Genomic DNA, 14,946 nt, shown 5'->3' on the forward strand with positions numbered 1-14,946 from the left:
TTTATTCCCTTCCTCCCATTCTTAGACTACCAGCTTGATCGCCCGCGCTTTTTTCTTCTTAGTTCCCCTTGTTCTATCTTCAGCCCTTTGCCCCTTGCATTACGTTTGGATTGGGCTGGCTTTCTTTAAAATGCGGAATTTGGAGGACGCGCCCATCATTGAACACCATCATTGAAAAAACACCTGTTTTTTGTTTTGTTTTGTTGTTGTTAAAAATAACAAAGTTAAGTAAAAAAAGCCCAAATCTTTCTCCTCCATCGTAATCCGCTACCCCCCTACCTACCCCCTGGCATTACAGCTTAGATATCATTTGTGGCCAGTGCTGTTCTCTCCAGGCTGAACCTTGGGTCACTTTAACATCCACACTTGTGATCCTGGAAGAAATGGAGTATCACACTCACCCCCATTCCCACCTCTAGAAAATGTGAGAGCTTGATATATATGTTATTTTCTTCTGATGTATTCATGAATTGTAGTGCCTATCATATATAAATTTGATTTGAAGGCTTTCGGTTGATTATAACAATTTTGAGTTTTAATTTTCTTTGTGAGAGTCTGTGTGGGATGGCATGGAGGCGGGGATGGCAGTGAAGAAGGAAGAATTTTTTGCCCTTTTCCAAACCTGTAATAATGAACTTTTAGCTTAAAGTTTTGTTATTATTATTATTATTATTATTTTTTTATAATTAACTGTCTTTAAACAAAGAAACAAAAGAACCAAAAACATGTCAAGTATCCTAGTTTGATTCTGTCAACAGGCATAAATGTTTAAGTGTCTTGCTTCTTTCCCCATTCTGAATTCCTCCCTTTGGATGGATATTTCTGCCTAATTGTAAGATGGTAAATGGTAATAATTCTGCTTTTAGCAGTTTTTCTCCCCTCTTCAAGTTGGCTGTTTATTTTTGAGGTACCAATTAAGACTTTTTTGGACTTTGCATGAAAGTCAGTATTCTCACGGTACTTTTTTTTTAGATTGAACACATTTTAATTTAAGAAGAAAGTGATTGAGTGTACATCCTGAAAAAAAGTTCTAGAAAATTATAAGATAGCCAGATTCTTAAGCTTTTAGGTGTTTGAATAATGGGGTAGTTTTAAAAATTCTTTTTAAGAGATGAGAAGAAAGCAAGTCTTAAATTATTTGCAGGTAACCTAATGGTAGCCTTCCCCCCCTTAAAGTTATTAGTTTGTTTCCATAATCATCGGGGTTTAAAAAATGTATTTGAACTATTATAGTTTGTTGTTACTGCTTTCTCTTGACTGGATAGTAAAAGATGGTATGTCTCATCTTCAGATTTGCCATGTGCTTTAAAATGTCTTATCTATGAACTGGTTTATGGTTTAGTTTGTAAGATTGGAAAGAAATGATTTCCTATACACTTCACTGAGTTTTGGTTCTACATTACTCGAATAAAGGATTTGTTGAAGAACTAATGTTAAAAATTTAATAAATGAAAGAGAGTGGATACTATTTAACTTTGAAAAGAAAGTACTTATTCTAATTTTGTAGTCAGCCTGGTTCTCATTTTTAAAATATTTCATATTTTTCTTGTTTGAATTAACTTCTAGTCCAGAAAATTAAACATTTGTCTCTGAAGCACTTGTCTTTAAAACCTGATCCTTGGCTAGTAGAATTGAACTATTCTAATACCTGAGTTATGTGGCCTAGGATTTGAGGTCAAGTCACTTACTCATGTTCCAGCTATCCTTAATTTGAGTTTATTTTTTAGGGGGTTGAATCTAAGTAGCTGAACTAGACTATTTAGTTTAGTGAAAGTAATGGAGAGTATTTTTGCATCAATCAACATTATTAAGGGAGGAATAAGCTCATTTTAGTGTAATCTTTGTTGTCTTTTTTTCCTTTCACTTACTGGTTCAAGTGGTATTTGCCTAGTGTTCTTTTAAGGTACCACTAGTGATAGTGCACAAAAGTACAGTGGGATACTGTGATACTATTTCTATTTCTGGGTTTATATCTGACATTTAAATGGTTTCTTACCAGTTAAAAGGTTAGGATAATGATAGTTGGCTTGAATCCAAGAAAACCTTATTCATAAATCTCAGAACCTCCCTCTGTACCATTATTATTTTTTCCGTGATTTTTGTACATATGAGGAAATAGAGATGATTTCTTCCTATATTTCAGATCTTTAGGGGTTAATTGAAATCTTAAAATCCCCTTCCATAGTATTCCCTTAGGTAGCGTCTTATTTAGGACATTAATTTCCTGGGAGTCTGTAAACTTTTGAGGTAAGAAGCCATAAGATGGTTAAGAGCTTTTTAGTTTATTGTAGTTTAGATTCCAGAAAGATAGATTATTTAGAGATTGAGGAAACTTATTTTACTTTTCATTTGTTTTCTCTGATATGCTTACTTAATCAGTCAGTTTCAATGGGGGAGCTAAACAACACATTTCAGCAAAACGTAGTTTTCACGACTTTGCCTTAGTAGTAATTATAACCGGTTTTGTTAATACTAGTCTTAAGGTAGTAACAATACCCATATTAATAACTTCCAAAGCTTAGGACGTATTTACAAAATTCCTTTCTCTATGTTTCTGTTGAATATTAATCATAAGTTAGTCATCAGAAAACTATTATTTTGATATTTAAGTTCAGTTCTTTCTTTTTAACATTGATATACATGTTCTTAGGTTTTGGATGTCTTCTGTCCAAAATGGCAACCCTTCTTTAAATTCTTTTCACATTGAAGCTTCAACTGATGCAAGATGCTTTTGTGTTCCTTTCCTACCAATTTCTGCTAACGAATGCTCTGACTTTATTGCACTACTGTACTTTACAGCTAGCAGTGCAATAGTATTGTCAAAGCATCTGAAAGCAGAATGCACACCAGAATTTTGATTCTTGCTTTACATCTTTCTTCAGTATCTGTGAGTAATTTATGATAATCCTTGTTGCTGAAAAGTATATAATTACCCAAAGTATATGTTTTAGGAAGTCCTAATTGGAAAAAACAAAAACAAAAACAAAAACAAAACCTTTTTTTTTTTCTTTTAACTAGTTAAAAACTCACTATCGTAATTAATGCTGAAATGCATTAAAATAACAATTTTTATAGTTGAAGTTGTTATGGCTTGTTTAAATGAGTAGTTGTATTTTTCTTCTTTCTGTAATAGATCTGGATAGATTCTGGCAAATCTTGAGTTTTCTTTGAGTTTTAAGATGAATTAGTAAGTAATGAAAACAATCTCTGCTGTATATTTCATAAGATAAATTGCTCCAAATCTTAATTGGTGTTAATTTTGTGTACAATATAGTTCATCCTTGAATTTCAAACTAAGAATGTTTGTTTTAAAGTTCTTTTTTTGTAATAATGAAACAGAATAAAATGTGAATCCGTTACTTTTTTTGTAATCAGTTTTGAGATATAATTTACATACAATAAACTTACAATTACTTAAAATAAAATTACAACAATTTTAGTTGCACGATTTGATGAATTTTGACAAATGTGGGCAGTGATGTAACCACCAATGATAGAACATTTCTATCACCTAAAGTCCCCTATACCCCTTTGTAGTCAACCTCCTTTTCCCAAACTCCCTAACAGTCATTGATCTCTAGTTTTGCCATTTCTAGAAGTTAAGGTAAATGGGTTCATTTATGGCTTACAGTTTTTTATGCCTGGCTTCATGCACTTAGTACAGGGCTTCTGAGATTCACCCACATTGTTGTGCATGTTACTAGTTGGACCATTTGTATTGCTGAGTGGTATTTTATTGGTATAGACTATTACAAACTGTCTATTTACCAGATTATGGACTTTGGGTTGTTTCCAGGTTTTACCTAGTATGAATAAAGTTGTTATAAACATTGTATTCTGTTTGTTTGGACATAATGTTTTTGTTTCTCTTGGTTAGTGTGATAAAAATACGTGTTTCATCTCATAAAAAATCACTAAAATCTTTACCAAAGCTGATTTAGAGTTCCAGTTTCTCCACATTCTTACCAACATTCTGTATCTTAGTATTGTCAGTCTTTTTTTTTTTTAAGATTTTGTTTATTTATTCATGAGAGACATAAAGAGAGAGAGAGAGGCAGAGACACAGGCAGAGGGAGAAGCACGCCCCATACAGGAAGCTAGATGTGGGACTTGATCCCAGGACTCCAGGATCACGCCCTGGGCTGAAGGCAGGCGCCAAACTGTTGAGCAACCCATGCATCCCTTTTTTTTTAAATTAATTTATCTTAGGGAGATTGAGCACCAGTGGGATGGGCAGAGGGAGAGGGAGAGAGAGAGAATCCCAAGCAGACTCCACAGCAAGTATAAAGCCCAATGTGGGATTCGATCCCATGACTCATGAGATCGTGACTTGAGCCAAAATCAAGAGTCACTCAGTCGCGTCAGACTTCATTTTAGCGATTCTAATAGTTGTATAGTGATAGCTCCTTATAGTTTGAATTTGCATTTCTTTAGTGGTTAATGATATTGAATATCTTTTCATGTGCTTATTTGCAGTTGGAATATCTTCTTTAGTAAAATATCTGTTGAAATCTTTTGCCTATTTTTAAATTGAAATGTTTGTCTTTTTAACTATTACAAGAGTCTTTTAATTTTTTCTGTTATTTGCCCTCTCACATAAAAAATTTGGATGAAGTCTAATTTATACATCTATTCTGCTATGGATTATGCTTTTTGTGTTTTATCTCAGAAATCTTTGCCTAACTCAAGGTCCACAAATGTTTTCTTCTAGAAGGTTTATAGTTTTAGTTTTTACATTTATTATAAAAAATTATTTATTTATTTTAGAGAGAGATTGGATGAGCAGTGTGAGGGAGAGGGACAGGAGAAGAAGACTCCCTGCTGAGTGTGGAACCTAACATGGAGCTTAATCCCAGGACCCCAAGATTCTGGCCTGAGCTGACACCAAGAGTTGGGCATCTAACCAATTCAGCCACCACACACCCTATTTTTTACATTTATATCTCTATTTATTTATTTAAAGATTTTATTTATTCATGAGAGACACAGAGAGAGAGGCAGAGACATAGGCAGTGGCTCCCTATGAGGATCTCAGTGTGGAACTTGATCCCAGAACCCTAGGATCATGACCCGAGTCTGAAGGCAGACGCTCAACCACTGAGCCTCCCCAGGTGCCCTATCTCTGTCCATTTAGAGGTAATTTTTGTATGTGGTATAAGTGAGGGTAGAAAGTCTTTTTATTTATTTATTTGTTTTGCATATGGATATTCCTTTTTTCTGGTACCATTTGTTGAAAAGACTATCATTTTCCTGTTGAATTACCCTTAACTCCTTTTTTTCTTTTTTTAAGATTTTATTTATATATTCATGAGAGACCGAGAGAGGCAGAGACACAGGCAGAGGAGCAGGCTCCATGCAGGGAGCCAGATGTGGGACTTGATCCTGGGACTCCAGGATCATGCCCTTGGGCGGAAGGCAGGCACTCAGCTGCTGAGCCACCCAGGCATACCCCCTTAGTTCCTTTGTAACAAATCATTTGAACATGTATGTATGGGGTGGTTTGTTTGTTTAAAGATTTTATTTTGAAAAAGAGAGAAAGAGGGAGCATGAAAATGTGTGTGTGGGGAGGGGTAGGTAGAGAAAGAGGGAGAAAGAACCTCAAGCAGACTGTGCTGACAACCCTGAGATTGTGATCTGACCTGAAATCAAGAACCAGCCGAGCCACCCAGACACCCTTCCTTCTCCTCACCATCTGATACATTTTTTTATTCTTATTCTACTAATACATAATCTTTTACCCAGAAAACTTAATGGTTGTAAAGCTCTGGATTGAAAGAAAACTCAATGATATATCTAAAAAGAAATGCAGCCCTGCCGCCACCAACATGGAGATCTTGTACCGCGTTGCGTTCCTAGTGCTCGAATGACCCAACCTGAAGCTGAAGAAGCCGCCCTGGGTGCACATGCGGTCGGCCATGACGGTGTATGCTGTGGTGGTGGTGTCTTACTTCCTCATCACCGGAGGAATAATTTATGATGTTATTGTTGAACCTCCAAGTGTTGGTACTATGACTGATGAACATGGACATCAGAGACCAGTAGCTTTCTTGGCCTCCAGAGTAAATGGACAATATATTATGGAAGGACTTGCATCCAGCTTCCTGTTTACAATGGGAGGTTTAGGTTTCATAATCCTGGACCTATCGAATGCACCAAATATTCCAAAACTCAATAGATTTCTTCTTCTATTCATTGGATTCGTCTGTGCCCTATTGAGTTTTTTCATGGCTAGAGTATTCATGAGAATGAAACTGCCGGGCTACCTGATGGGTTAAAAAATGCCTTTTGAAATCTGTGGATATTGGATTTGCTCCTGTTAATGAAGTTTTAAAGGCTGTACCAATCCTCTGATGTGAAATATGGAAAAAGAGTGAAGCAGCAGAAAAGAAGCATCTTGTGAGAAATAGGAATCATATTAAAGCTTGAACTAGAATGTCTTCTTGGTATCAAAGAGACAAACTTCTCACAGTATTTCTCCTGCTGGCCTGTACTGACACACCAATGATGTTTAGTGGCATTTTCTTCTTAGTTTTTCATTTCTTAAAGAAAATATACTCCCATTTCCACAACTATAATATTGAATAAAGTGATTATTTCTTACAGCCCCCTTAAAAAAATTAAATAAATAAAAATAAATAAGAAGAAATGCATTACATTGTTAACAATTAACCCTTTTTTTAAGTGACTCCATGCCCCATGTGGGGCTTGAACTCAGGACCCTGAGATCAAAAGTCACATGCTCTACTGACTTTTGAGCTCAGTTTTATTCCATTATGTCATATACACTGTCATGGTTGCTGTTGCTTTAGAGTAAGTCTTTTTTTTTTTTTTTTTAATTATTGGCTTCAGAGGTAGAACTGATTCATCAGTTGCATATAACACTCAGTGTTCATTTTACTAAGTGCCCTTCTTAATGCCCATCATCCAATTACGGATGATAACTGGATATCCATCCCCTCCAGCAACCCTGAATCTGTTTACTAACGTTAAGAGTCTCTTATGGTTTGTCTTTGTATGGTAAGTCTTGAAATCATTTAGTGTAAGGCCTCAAACTTTGCCCTTGTTTTCTGAAACTTAAATTATTTTGCATTTCCTTTTTAAATTTTTTTTAATTTTTTTAATTTTCTTTATTTTTTATTATTTTATTATTTTTATTTTTATTATTTTTTTAACATTTTGCATTTCCAAATAAGGTTTTGGTTTTGGTTTTGGTCAATTTCTACAAAAAAAAAAAAAAAAGCCTTTTGAGATTTTGGGTGGGATTGATGTTGAATCTAGAGAATAATTTGGGGAATTGATAGTTTAATAATAATGAGTTTTCTAATGCTTGAACGTTATCTCTCCATTTGTTAGGTCTTTTAAAGTTCCTTTCAATAGTGTTTCGTAGTTTTTAGTGTATAGGTCTTGTTTATAAATTTTTCATAACCTGCTTAGTGTGATTTCTATTTCTGCTCTATATCTTAACAGTAGAGCAAGAATTGTTATAACATATTCTAAATAAATTTCAGAAATTAAAAAAAAAAAGTAAGCTATTTGTTAAGCAAATGTCCTTAAAAGCCAGGAGAATGGATACCAGAAGGTAAAAAGGATCTGAGATATTAGGCATGGACTCAAGGACATCATTTGGTAGGGAATGAAGAACATGACTGCTTGGGAGAAAACCATTTTGTTCCCAAATTTTATATATAAAGACATTCTGAGTTATCTCTCTTAGCTTAAATGTGGCTGTTTTCCTCTTTGACTTTTAATTTCCTACCATTCTCTCTTGGGCTATTTAAGCACTTGGGTAGAATTTTGTGTTTTTTAATAATATAGGATATTACATGGTAAGGGACTGAGGGAAGAAAACTGCTTAATTTGAGGACCTCATTTCTTTAAAGAAGTGAATTGAGGGGCACCTGGCTGGCTTAGTCAGTATAGCATGAAACTTTTTTTTTTTTTTTTTAAGATTTATTTATTTATTCGTGAGAGACCCATATAGAGAGGCAGAGACACAGGCAGAGGGAGAAGCAGGCCCCATGCAGGGAGTGGGTGGGTCTCCAGGATCATGCCCAGGCTGCCCCAGCATGAGATTTTTGATCTTAGGTCCTGAGTTCAAGCCCCACATTGGGCATGGAGCCACTTAAAAAAAAAAAAAGGTGAATTGTTAACAATGTAATGCATTTCTTTTTAGATATATCACTTGAGTCTTCTTTCTATCCAGAGCTTTACAACCATTAAGTTTTCTGGGTAAAAGATTATATATTAGTAGAATAAGAATAAAAAAAAAATGTACCAGATGGTGAGGAGAAGGAAGGTTTCTTCTGCCTTGAACTGTATTTTGATATGAACACATCTTCAATTTCAATAATAGTACATGAAAGACCATACATTTGAATTCATTTAAAGTCAAGTGGGAAATTTTAGGTTTTGAAACAAAAAATATCTTACCTTTGTTACGCAAATATAGTACAAAGTAGGGACGCCCAGGTGGCTCACTGGTTTAGCACCTGCCTTCAGCTGAGGGCGTGATCCTGGAGTCCCCGGATTGAGTCCCGCATCAGGCTCCCCGCATGGAGCCTGCTTCTCCCTCTGCCTGTGTCTCTGCCTCTCTCTGTGTCTCTCATGAATAAATAAAATCTTTAAAAAAAAAAAAAATATATATATATAGTACAAAGTTTCAATATTAATCCCTCTTATTTTTAAAATATTTTATTTATTTATTTATTTATTTAAGAGAGAGAGAGAGAGAAAGAGCACAAAAGCATGAGTAGGGGAGAGGGGCAGGGAGAGAGGCAGAAGCCCACTCAGGGACCTTGGGATCATGACCCCAGCTGAAGGCAGATGCTTAACTGACTGAGCCACTAAGGGGCCCCAGGAATATCTCTGATAAAATCTATTCTCAGACTTTAATAGGTTTTACTTCTATTTTATCTCAATATATAACATTTTAAAAGTTTGAGTAAGTCCATCCTTGATTCTTTGATTCAGTGTTTTTGTTCTCATTTTATAATTGAGGAAATCTAAGTTTTGACTAAGATTTTCATGTAGTGACAGTGATTGTAAAATACATTTAACTTTATAGAACAATTTATTTTTCTTAGGAAATGTGTAACTTTATAAATTCTTCCTTTCCCCATTCAATCTGCCTAATTGTAAATGACGGCACTTCAAACTTTCAGTGTTACTAGAGCAGGCTGGCACTAGAGAAATAATAAATAAATAAATAAATAAATAAATAAATAAATAAATAGGGAGAGGACAGTGTCTGCCTTTTTTGTACCTAGCGATATACTTAGCATTTGGGTTTCAAATCAATCACACTTTTTTTTTGGATGACAAAAAAATCAGACTGTCTCTTGGTACTTATTGTACTTTCCATTTTTTTCCCCTGCTCCATCTAGGAGTACATTCATTTCATTTGCCAATGTTCATTACCTTGTCATTGACACTAAGACAGAAGCTACATTTCTCTTAAAGTGATGGTTTTTAATCTTTTTTTTTTTTTTCCTTTGTGCCATAGATCCTTAGTGGACCTCCACCTCACCAGAAAAATTTACAGAGATACATTAGCTTGCTAACTAGTAAGCAGGGATTTGTACACCTTTGCCCCCATGGGATCAGAGGCCCCTTAAGACTATCTGCTATCCAGGAGCACCTGGGTCGCACAGTTGGTTAAGCATTCAACTGTTGGTTCCATCTCAGGGTCCTACGCTTGAACCCTGTGTTGGGGTCCCTACTTGGCCTGAAGCTTGCTTGAGTTTCTCTCCCTCTGCTCCTTCCACTCGTGCTCTCTCTCTCTCTCTCTAAAATAAATCTTAAAAAGAAAAAAAAAAAGAATATTTGCTATTTAGAGGTTGAAAGTATTTGAAATTAATACTTCTTTTTCAGTATATATACATAAGTAAGAATTGCTGCCAAACATGTACTCCCTCAAGTTTATACTAAGTTTTTGTTTCAAGTATGTCCACTATTTGTGTTCTATAGTTTGGGAATGTAGCTGTGTTGTCATATTGATGACATATTCTAACTTTATAATTTTAAGATGATTTATCATGAGTATTTTATATACACATTATAAATATTATCGATTTCACAATATTCTCTATATTACACAATATAGTATTTGAACTGTGCTGTTTGCTAGGCACTATCAGAGATCAGTGATTTTAAAAATTAGCCTCATATATTTGGGACAGTGAAATTCACTGGCTGAGGTATAAAATGTGAAGCTCGGTGGGGAGTATGTTAATGTCATTTTGTGAAGAATTATACTAAGAGTTGGAATTAATTCTATAGGTATTGGGGAACCCCAGTGATCTTTAAAAAAATTTTTTTTAATAAAGATTTTATTTTTAAGTACTCTATAACCAGCATGAGTCCTGAAACTATAGCCCGGAGATCAAAAGACACATATCCCGCTGACTGAGCCAGCCAGGTGCCCAAACCTCAATGATCTTTAAGAGTGACTTAGTATATAGAATGTACTTATGCTTAAAAAATGTACTTTAAATAGTTATACATGTAATGCATATTCATTGTAATTTAATTAGAAGACAGATAGGCAAAATGAAATAAAACCCTACAATTTTATGAGTATTAAGCCTATGTTGTAGATTTTTTATTTTTTTGCAGGTATGTATTTAACTTTTTTTTTTAAAGATTTATTTACTAGGGCAGCCCCGGTGGCGCAGCGGTTTAGCTCTGCCTGCAGCCCAGGGTGTGATCCTGGAGACCCTGGATCGAGTTCCATGTCGGGCTCTCTGCATGGAGCCTGCTTCTCCCTCTGCCTATGTCTCTGCCTCTCATTCTCTCTCTGTGTTTCTATGAATAAATAAAATCTTTAAAAAAAAAAAAGATTTATTTACTTATTTTAGAGAAAGAGATAAAGGTGTTTTAAAATCTGCACTGGAGAGAGGGGAATGAAAAGAAAGGAGTGTGTTTATTAAATACTAGTTTCTTTGTTTGATACTACTGCTAACCTAGATCTGGAAGTATTAAAATGCCTAATTCTCTCTTAGAATAATGTTTCTATGGAAAATGTATTTCTAAGCCTAGTTACTGAGTCTAGAATGTACCTCTACCAACTTCTCTCATCTCATGTTTTAAATTGGTCTGGAGTTCTTTTCTCCTTGCTGCCAAATAGTTGAGTGGAGTTTATTATTTTTTTATAAACTTTTTAATTTTTAAAAATTTTTAAAAAGATTTTATTTATTTATTAATGAGAGCCACAGAGGGAGGCAGAGACATAGGCAGAGAAGCAGGCTCTATGCGAGGAGCCTGATGCCAGACTCAATCCCTGGACTCCAGGATCATGCCCTGAGCCAAACAAAGGCAGATGTTCAACCACTGAGTCACCTAGGTGCCCCTTGAATGGAGTTTAATATCTTTTGCCATTTACTTAAAGTGTTAAGCTAATTATATAATTCTAGTATATGTTTTGAAAATATGTAGCATATTCTAAAACTCAAAATTATTACCTAAACTATTCCTTTTCCTGTTTATATAGTATCTTCCTTACAGTCCCAGTCTGTTTCCAGTGATGTCCAATTGGCGGGCACCTGGGTTGCTAAGTCAGTTAAGCATCTGCCTTAGGCTCAGGTCATGTTCCCAGGGTCCTGGGATTGAGACTTGCATTGGGCTCCCTGCTCAGTGGGGAGTCTGCTTCTCCCTCTGCCTCTCCCGTGGCTTGTGCTCTCTCACTTTCTTTCTCTGTCAAATAAATAAATAAAATCCTTAAAAAGGAGGGGGGAGTGTTCAATTGGCAGAATGTAATTTGGCTGTTTTGGGGGCTTTAATGTTGATTTCAATGGACTTCACCCAGCTAAATTGCATATTTAATTTATCACTCATAAGATGGGTATAAAAGTTTCCATTTATTTTTATTACTGATTTAGAAGAAAACTGGTTTCTGAAATATGAATGTCTTGGGTTTTAAAAAATTCACCAATTTTGGGGGTGCCTGGGTGACTCAGCTGGTTAAGCATCTGATTCTTAATTTTGGCTCAGATCTTGATCTCAGAGTTGTGAGATCAAGAGCCATGTTGGGTTCCACACTGTGCGTGGAACCTGCTTAAGATTCTTTCTCTCCCTCTCCCTCAGCATTTCTGCCCCCCAATTTCACTAATTTTAAGTATTCTAATACTAAAAATAAGATAGGTAGCTAAAGTTAATTAAAGAGCAACCTCACTGTTAACAAGGCGTAAAGAGGCTAATTTATAACTGAGGAGGGCTGTGAATAATGTTTATCAGCATCAGTTTGTTCCCTTAGTCAGACCACTAATGAATTTTGGAGACTAATGATATTTGGTTAGCAAATTTCCTACCATGTGACTAAAAAATTTTCTGTTTATGACCAGATCCTAGAACCCTATCGATATTGTCTCTGCTGTGTAAATAGCTCTGAGTAGTGCAATATTGCTTATAGGGTTTTGGTGTTTGGGAAGAACGATGGGCAGGTTGCAGAAATTATATAGTTGAAACTGAAATGACAGTCAACTTTGTTTTGGAAGAAAACAAATAGTAGAAGCTAAATCTTAACTATAAACATTAAAATCTGAAACTCAAATGTCAAGTTTTAATATCTTAGAAGAAGGAAATTCGTCTTTTCTAAATTCTAATATTTTGATAAATTAAATTTGGATTTATTTTTAGTATTATGAAATAAAAGAATATTAGTGTTGGAAGGGACCTTAGATTTCCAACTCTTTTATTTAATAGAAGAGACCCAGAGAGATGGAAGACTAACCTAAGGCCACATAGCTTGTTAGTGATACCAGGGCTAGAACTTCTACCATATATTATATCTCAGTTCTTTTACTTTCTTTTTTCTGGACTATATTACCAGGTTATGCTCAGAGGGAATTTTTTAAAGGACTAACTTGTGATATTAGGTTTGAAACTTAAAAACAAAAAAACCTTTGGTAAAGTCTTAACACTGCCCCCCTTCCCCATCTCTGAGACTCTTACTGGCTTTAATGTCATGTATATTGTGTATAGACTTTGGTCTAACTGCATAAAAAACATAGTAATGAAAATAGAACTAGAGGCAAATCACTTAGATTGTTTCTTTGTTTATATGAAAATGAAGGGTTCAAATCAGAAAATCTTGTTTTTCTAATTTTCAGCATCACATTTGTATCCTTTTATCTTTTTCCCCCCTGCTTATTCCCTAGCCCATTGACTTCACTAATAAGTAAAAACTTCCCTTTGTATTTATCATGAAATGTTCTGTTCAGTTCTTCACAGGATTACATTCTACTTCCAAGCTGTTTTTCTCACATTTGTTTTTTAAAATTTTTAATTGTGGTAAAATATATTTAACAAAATTTACCATTTTAAGTTTATAGTTTAGTGGTATTAAGTACATTCACATTGTTGTACAACTACAACCACCACCCATTTCCAGAACTTCTTCATCTTTCCAAACTCAAACTCTGGACCCTTAAACAATAACTCCCTATTCCTTTCTCCCCGTTTTTGAAAGTCTGTTTAAAATTCAGTTTATCTTCTGAAATACTTTTCCAGTAAAAATGTGGGTACATTAGTTAAGTGGGGGGGATAGGAATTTTAAAAAATCCTTTGAAAGCAGAAGTAAGTATACATATAAATGCAGCTAGGGGGAGAAGGAGGTGGAAAGCCCTGAATTTTATCATTTGCCAATTTCCTTGGTGTAAATATTCCCATGCTGGCCAATTGCAAGCTACCAGCATGATGTCGCTGAAAGTGGAGTTGGGAAGACATGCATAGCAGCACATGATACAGTATTTTCATTATATACATATAATAGATAATCAAGAGCATATATAATAGTAAAATATAGTAAAAATCACTAGGAAGTTATGATTTTTGAGTATATATTTGTTTTTAATAATTGGTTTACTGGTAAATTTATATAATTTAATTTTTAGTTATGCCTGTGTTTAACAACTGGTTTACAAACGTTTTTGAAAATTTAGCTGACTCCATCATATCATTGATTGAGAGCACACTCTTTGGTATCTTATTATAATAGAAGTTACTTAAAAAATTATGCTTAGATTGTTAAGTAACATCATCAATTATATATAAAGCTGTGGAACTGTAGTCTTTTCAATAATTAAACAAATTAGGTCTTGAATGTGTAGTCTTTGTTTAATTTGTTTAATTTGGTTTGCCCTCTCCCTTGTCCCTTTCCTCATACTCTCCATCCAAATGTTATATAGGTTAGTACGTTTTTTTTAATGTAAAAGAAATGTTGTCCCTGAGCATATTCCAATATGGGAAATTAAGCCAATAGGAATTTTTTCTTTCTTTTTTTTTAATTAAAAAAAATTTTTTTTTAAGTAGGCTCCGTGCCCAATGTGGCATGAATCCTGAGATCAAGAGTGGCATGCTCTATTGACTGAGCCAGCCAGGTACCCCAGGAATTTTCTTTTATTTTTTTATTTTTTTTATTTATTTTTATTTTTTATTTTATTTTATTTTTTTTTTAGGAATTTTCTTTATATACATACATATACATGTGTAGTAATTATTAGTCTGCTTAACAAAGTCTGATTATTGGATAATTTAATCATAGCATTTAATCTAACAATTATATAAGTAAATATAAAGACTTCATTTTTGAAAAACATTTTTTAAAAAAGATTTTATTTATTTATTTTATTGGGAAGGAGAGGAGCAGAGGGAGAGGGAGAAAATAAATGCCAAATTCGGAGAGCCCCATGCAGGGCTGGATTCCCTGAGATCATGATCTGTGCCAAAACCAGGAGTCAAATGCTCAACTAACTGAGCCACTCAGGTGCCCCTTTCTGAAGGACATTTTAAGTGCCATTTTTTGTTTTATTTTGTTTTTAAGTACTTTTTTTTAAAAATGATTTTATTTATTTATTCATGAGAGACACACAGAGAGAGAGGCAGAGACACAGGCAGAGGTAGAAGCAGGCTCCATGCAGGGAGCCAGATGCGGGACTCGGTCCCGGGATT

The 14,946-nt window shown here is 34.7% G+C and overlaps 1 protein-coding gene and 1 pseudogene across 3 annotated transcripts in view; both read left to right on the forward strand.

The window, feature by feature from the left end:
- Positions 1-14,946, forward strand: part of SKA2 (spindle and kinetochore associated complex subunit 2) — a 33,975-nt gene that overhangs the window by 990 nt on the left and 18,039 nt on the right. Inside the window, exon 2 of one of the 3 annotated variants that reach the window (XM_077852473.1) lies at positions 973-1,144. The exons of 1 other annotated variant lie outside the window; for it this stretch is intronic. In XM_077852473.1, coding sequence (XP_077708599.1) covers positions 1,112-1,144 — 33 coding nt within the window. In that variant the 5' untranslated portion in view covers positions 973-1,111. Of the gene's footprint in view, positions 1-972; positions 1,145-2,824; positions 2,888-14,946 lie in introns of those variants that run through there. One more of the 3 variants, XM_077852471.1, reaches the window with a different exon arrangement.
- Positions 2,894-6,575, forward strand: LOC144286255 (oligosaccharyltransferase complex subunit OSTC pseudogene; annotated as a pseudogene).

The sequence above is a fragment of the Canis aureus genome, chromosome 16 (assembly GCF_053574225.1).
Source record: "Canis aureus isolate CA01 chromosome 16, VMU_Caureus_v.1.0, whole genome shotgun sequence".
NCBI lineage: Eukaryota > Metazoa > Chordata > Mammalia > Carnivora > Canidae > Canis > Canis aureus.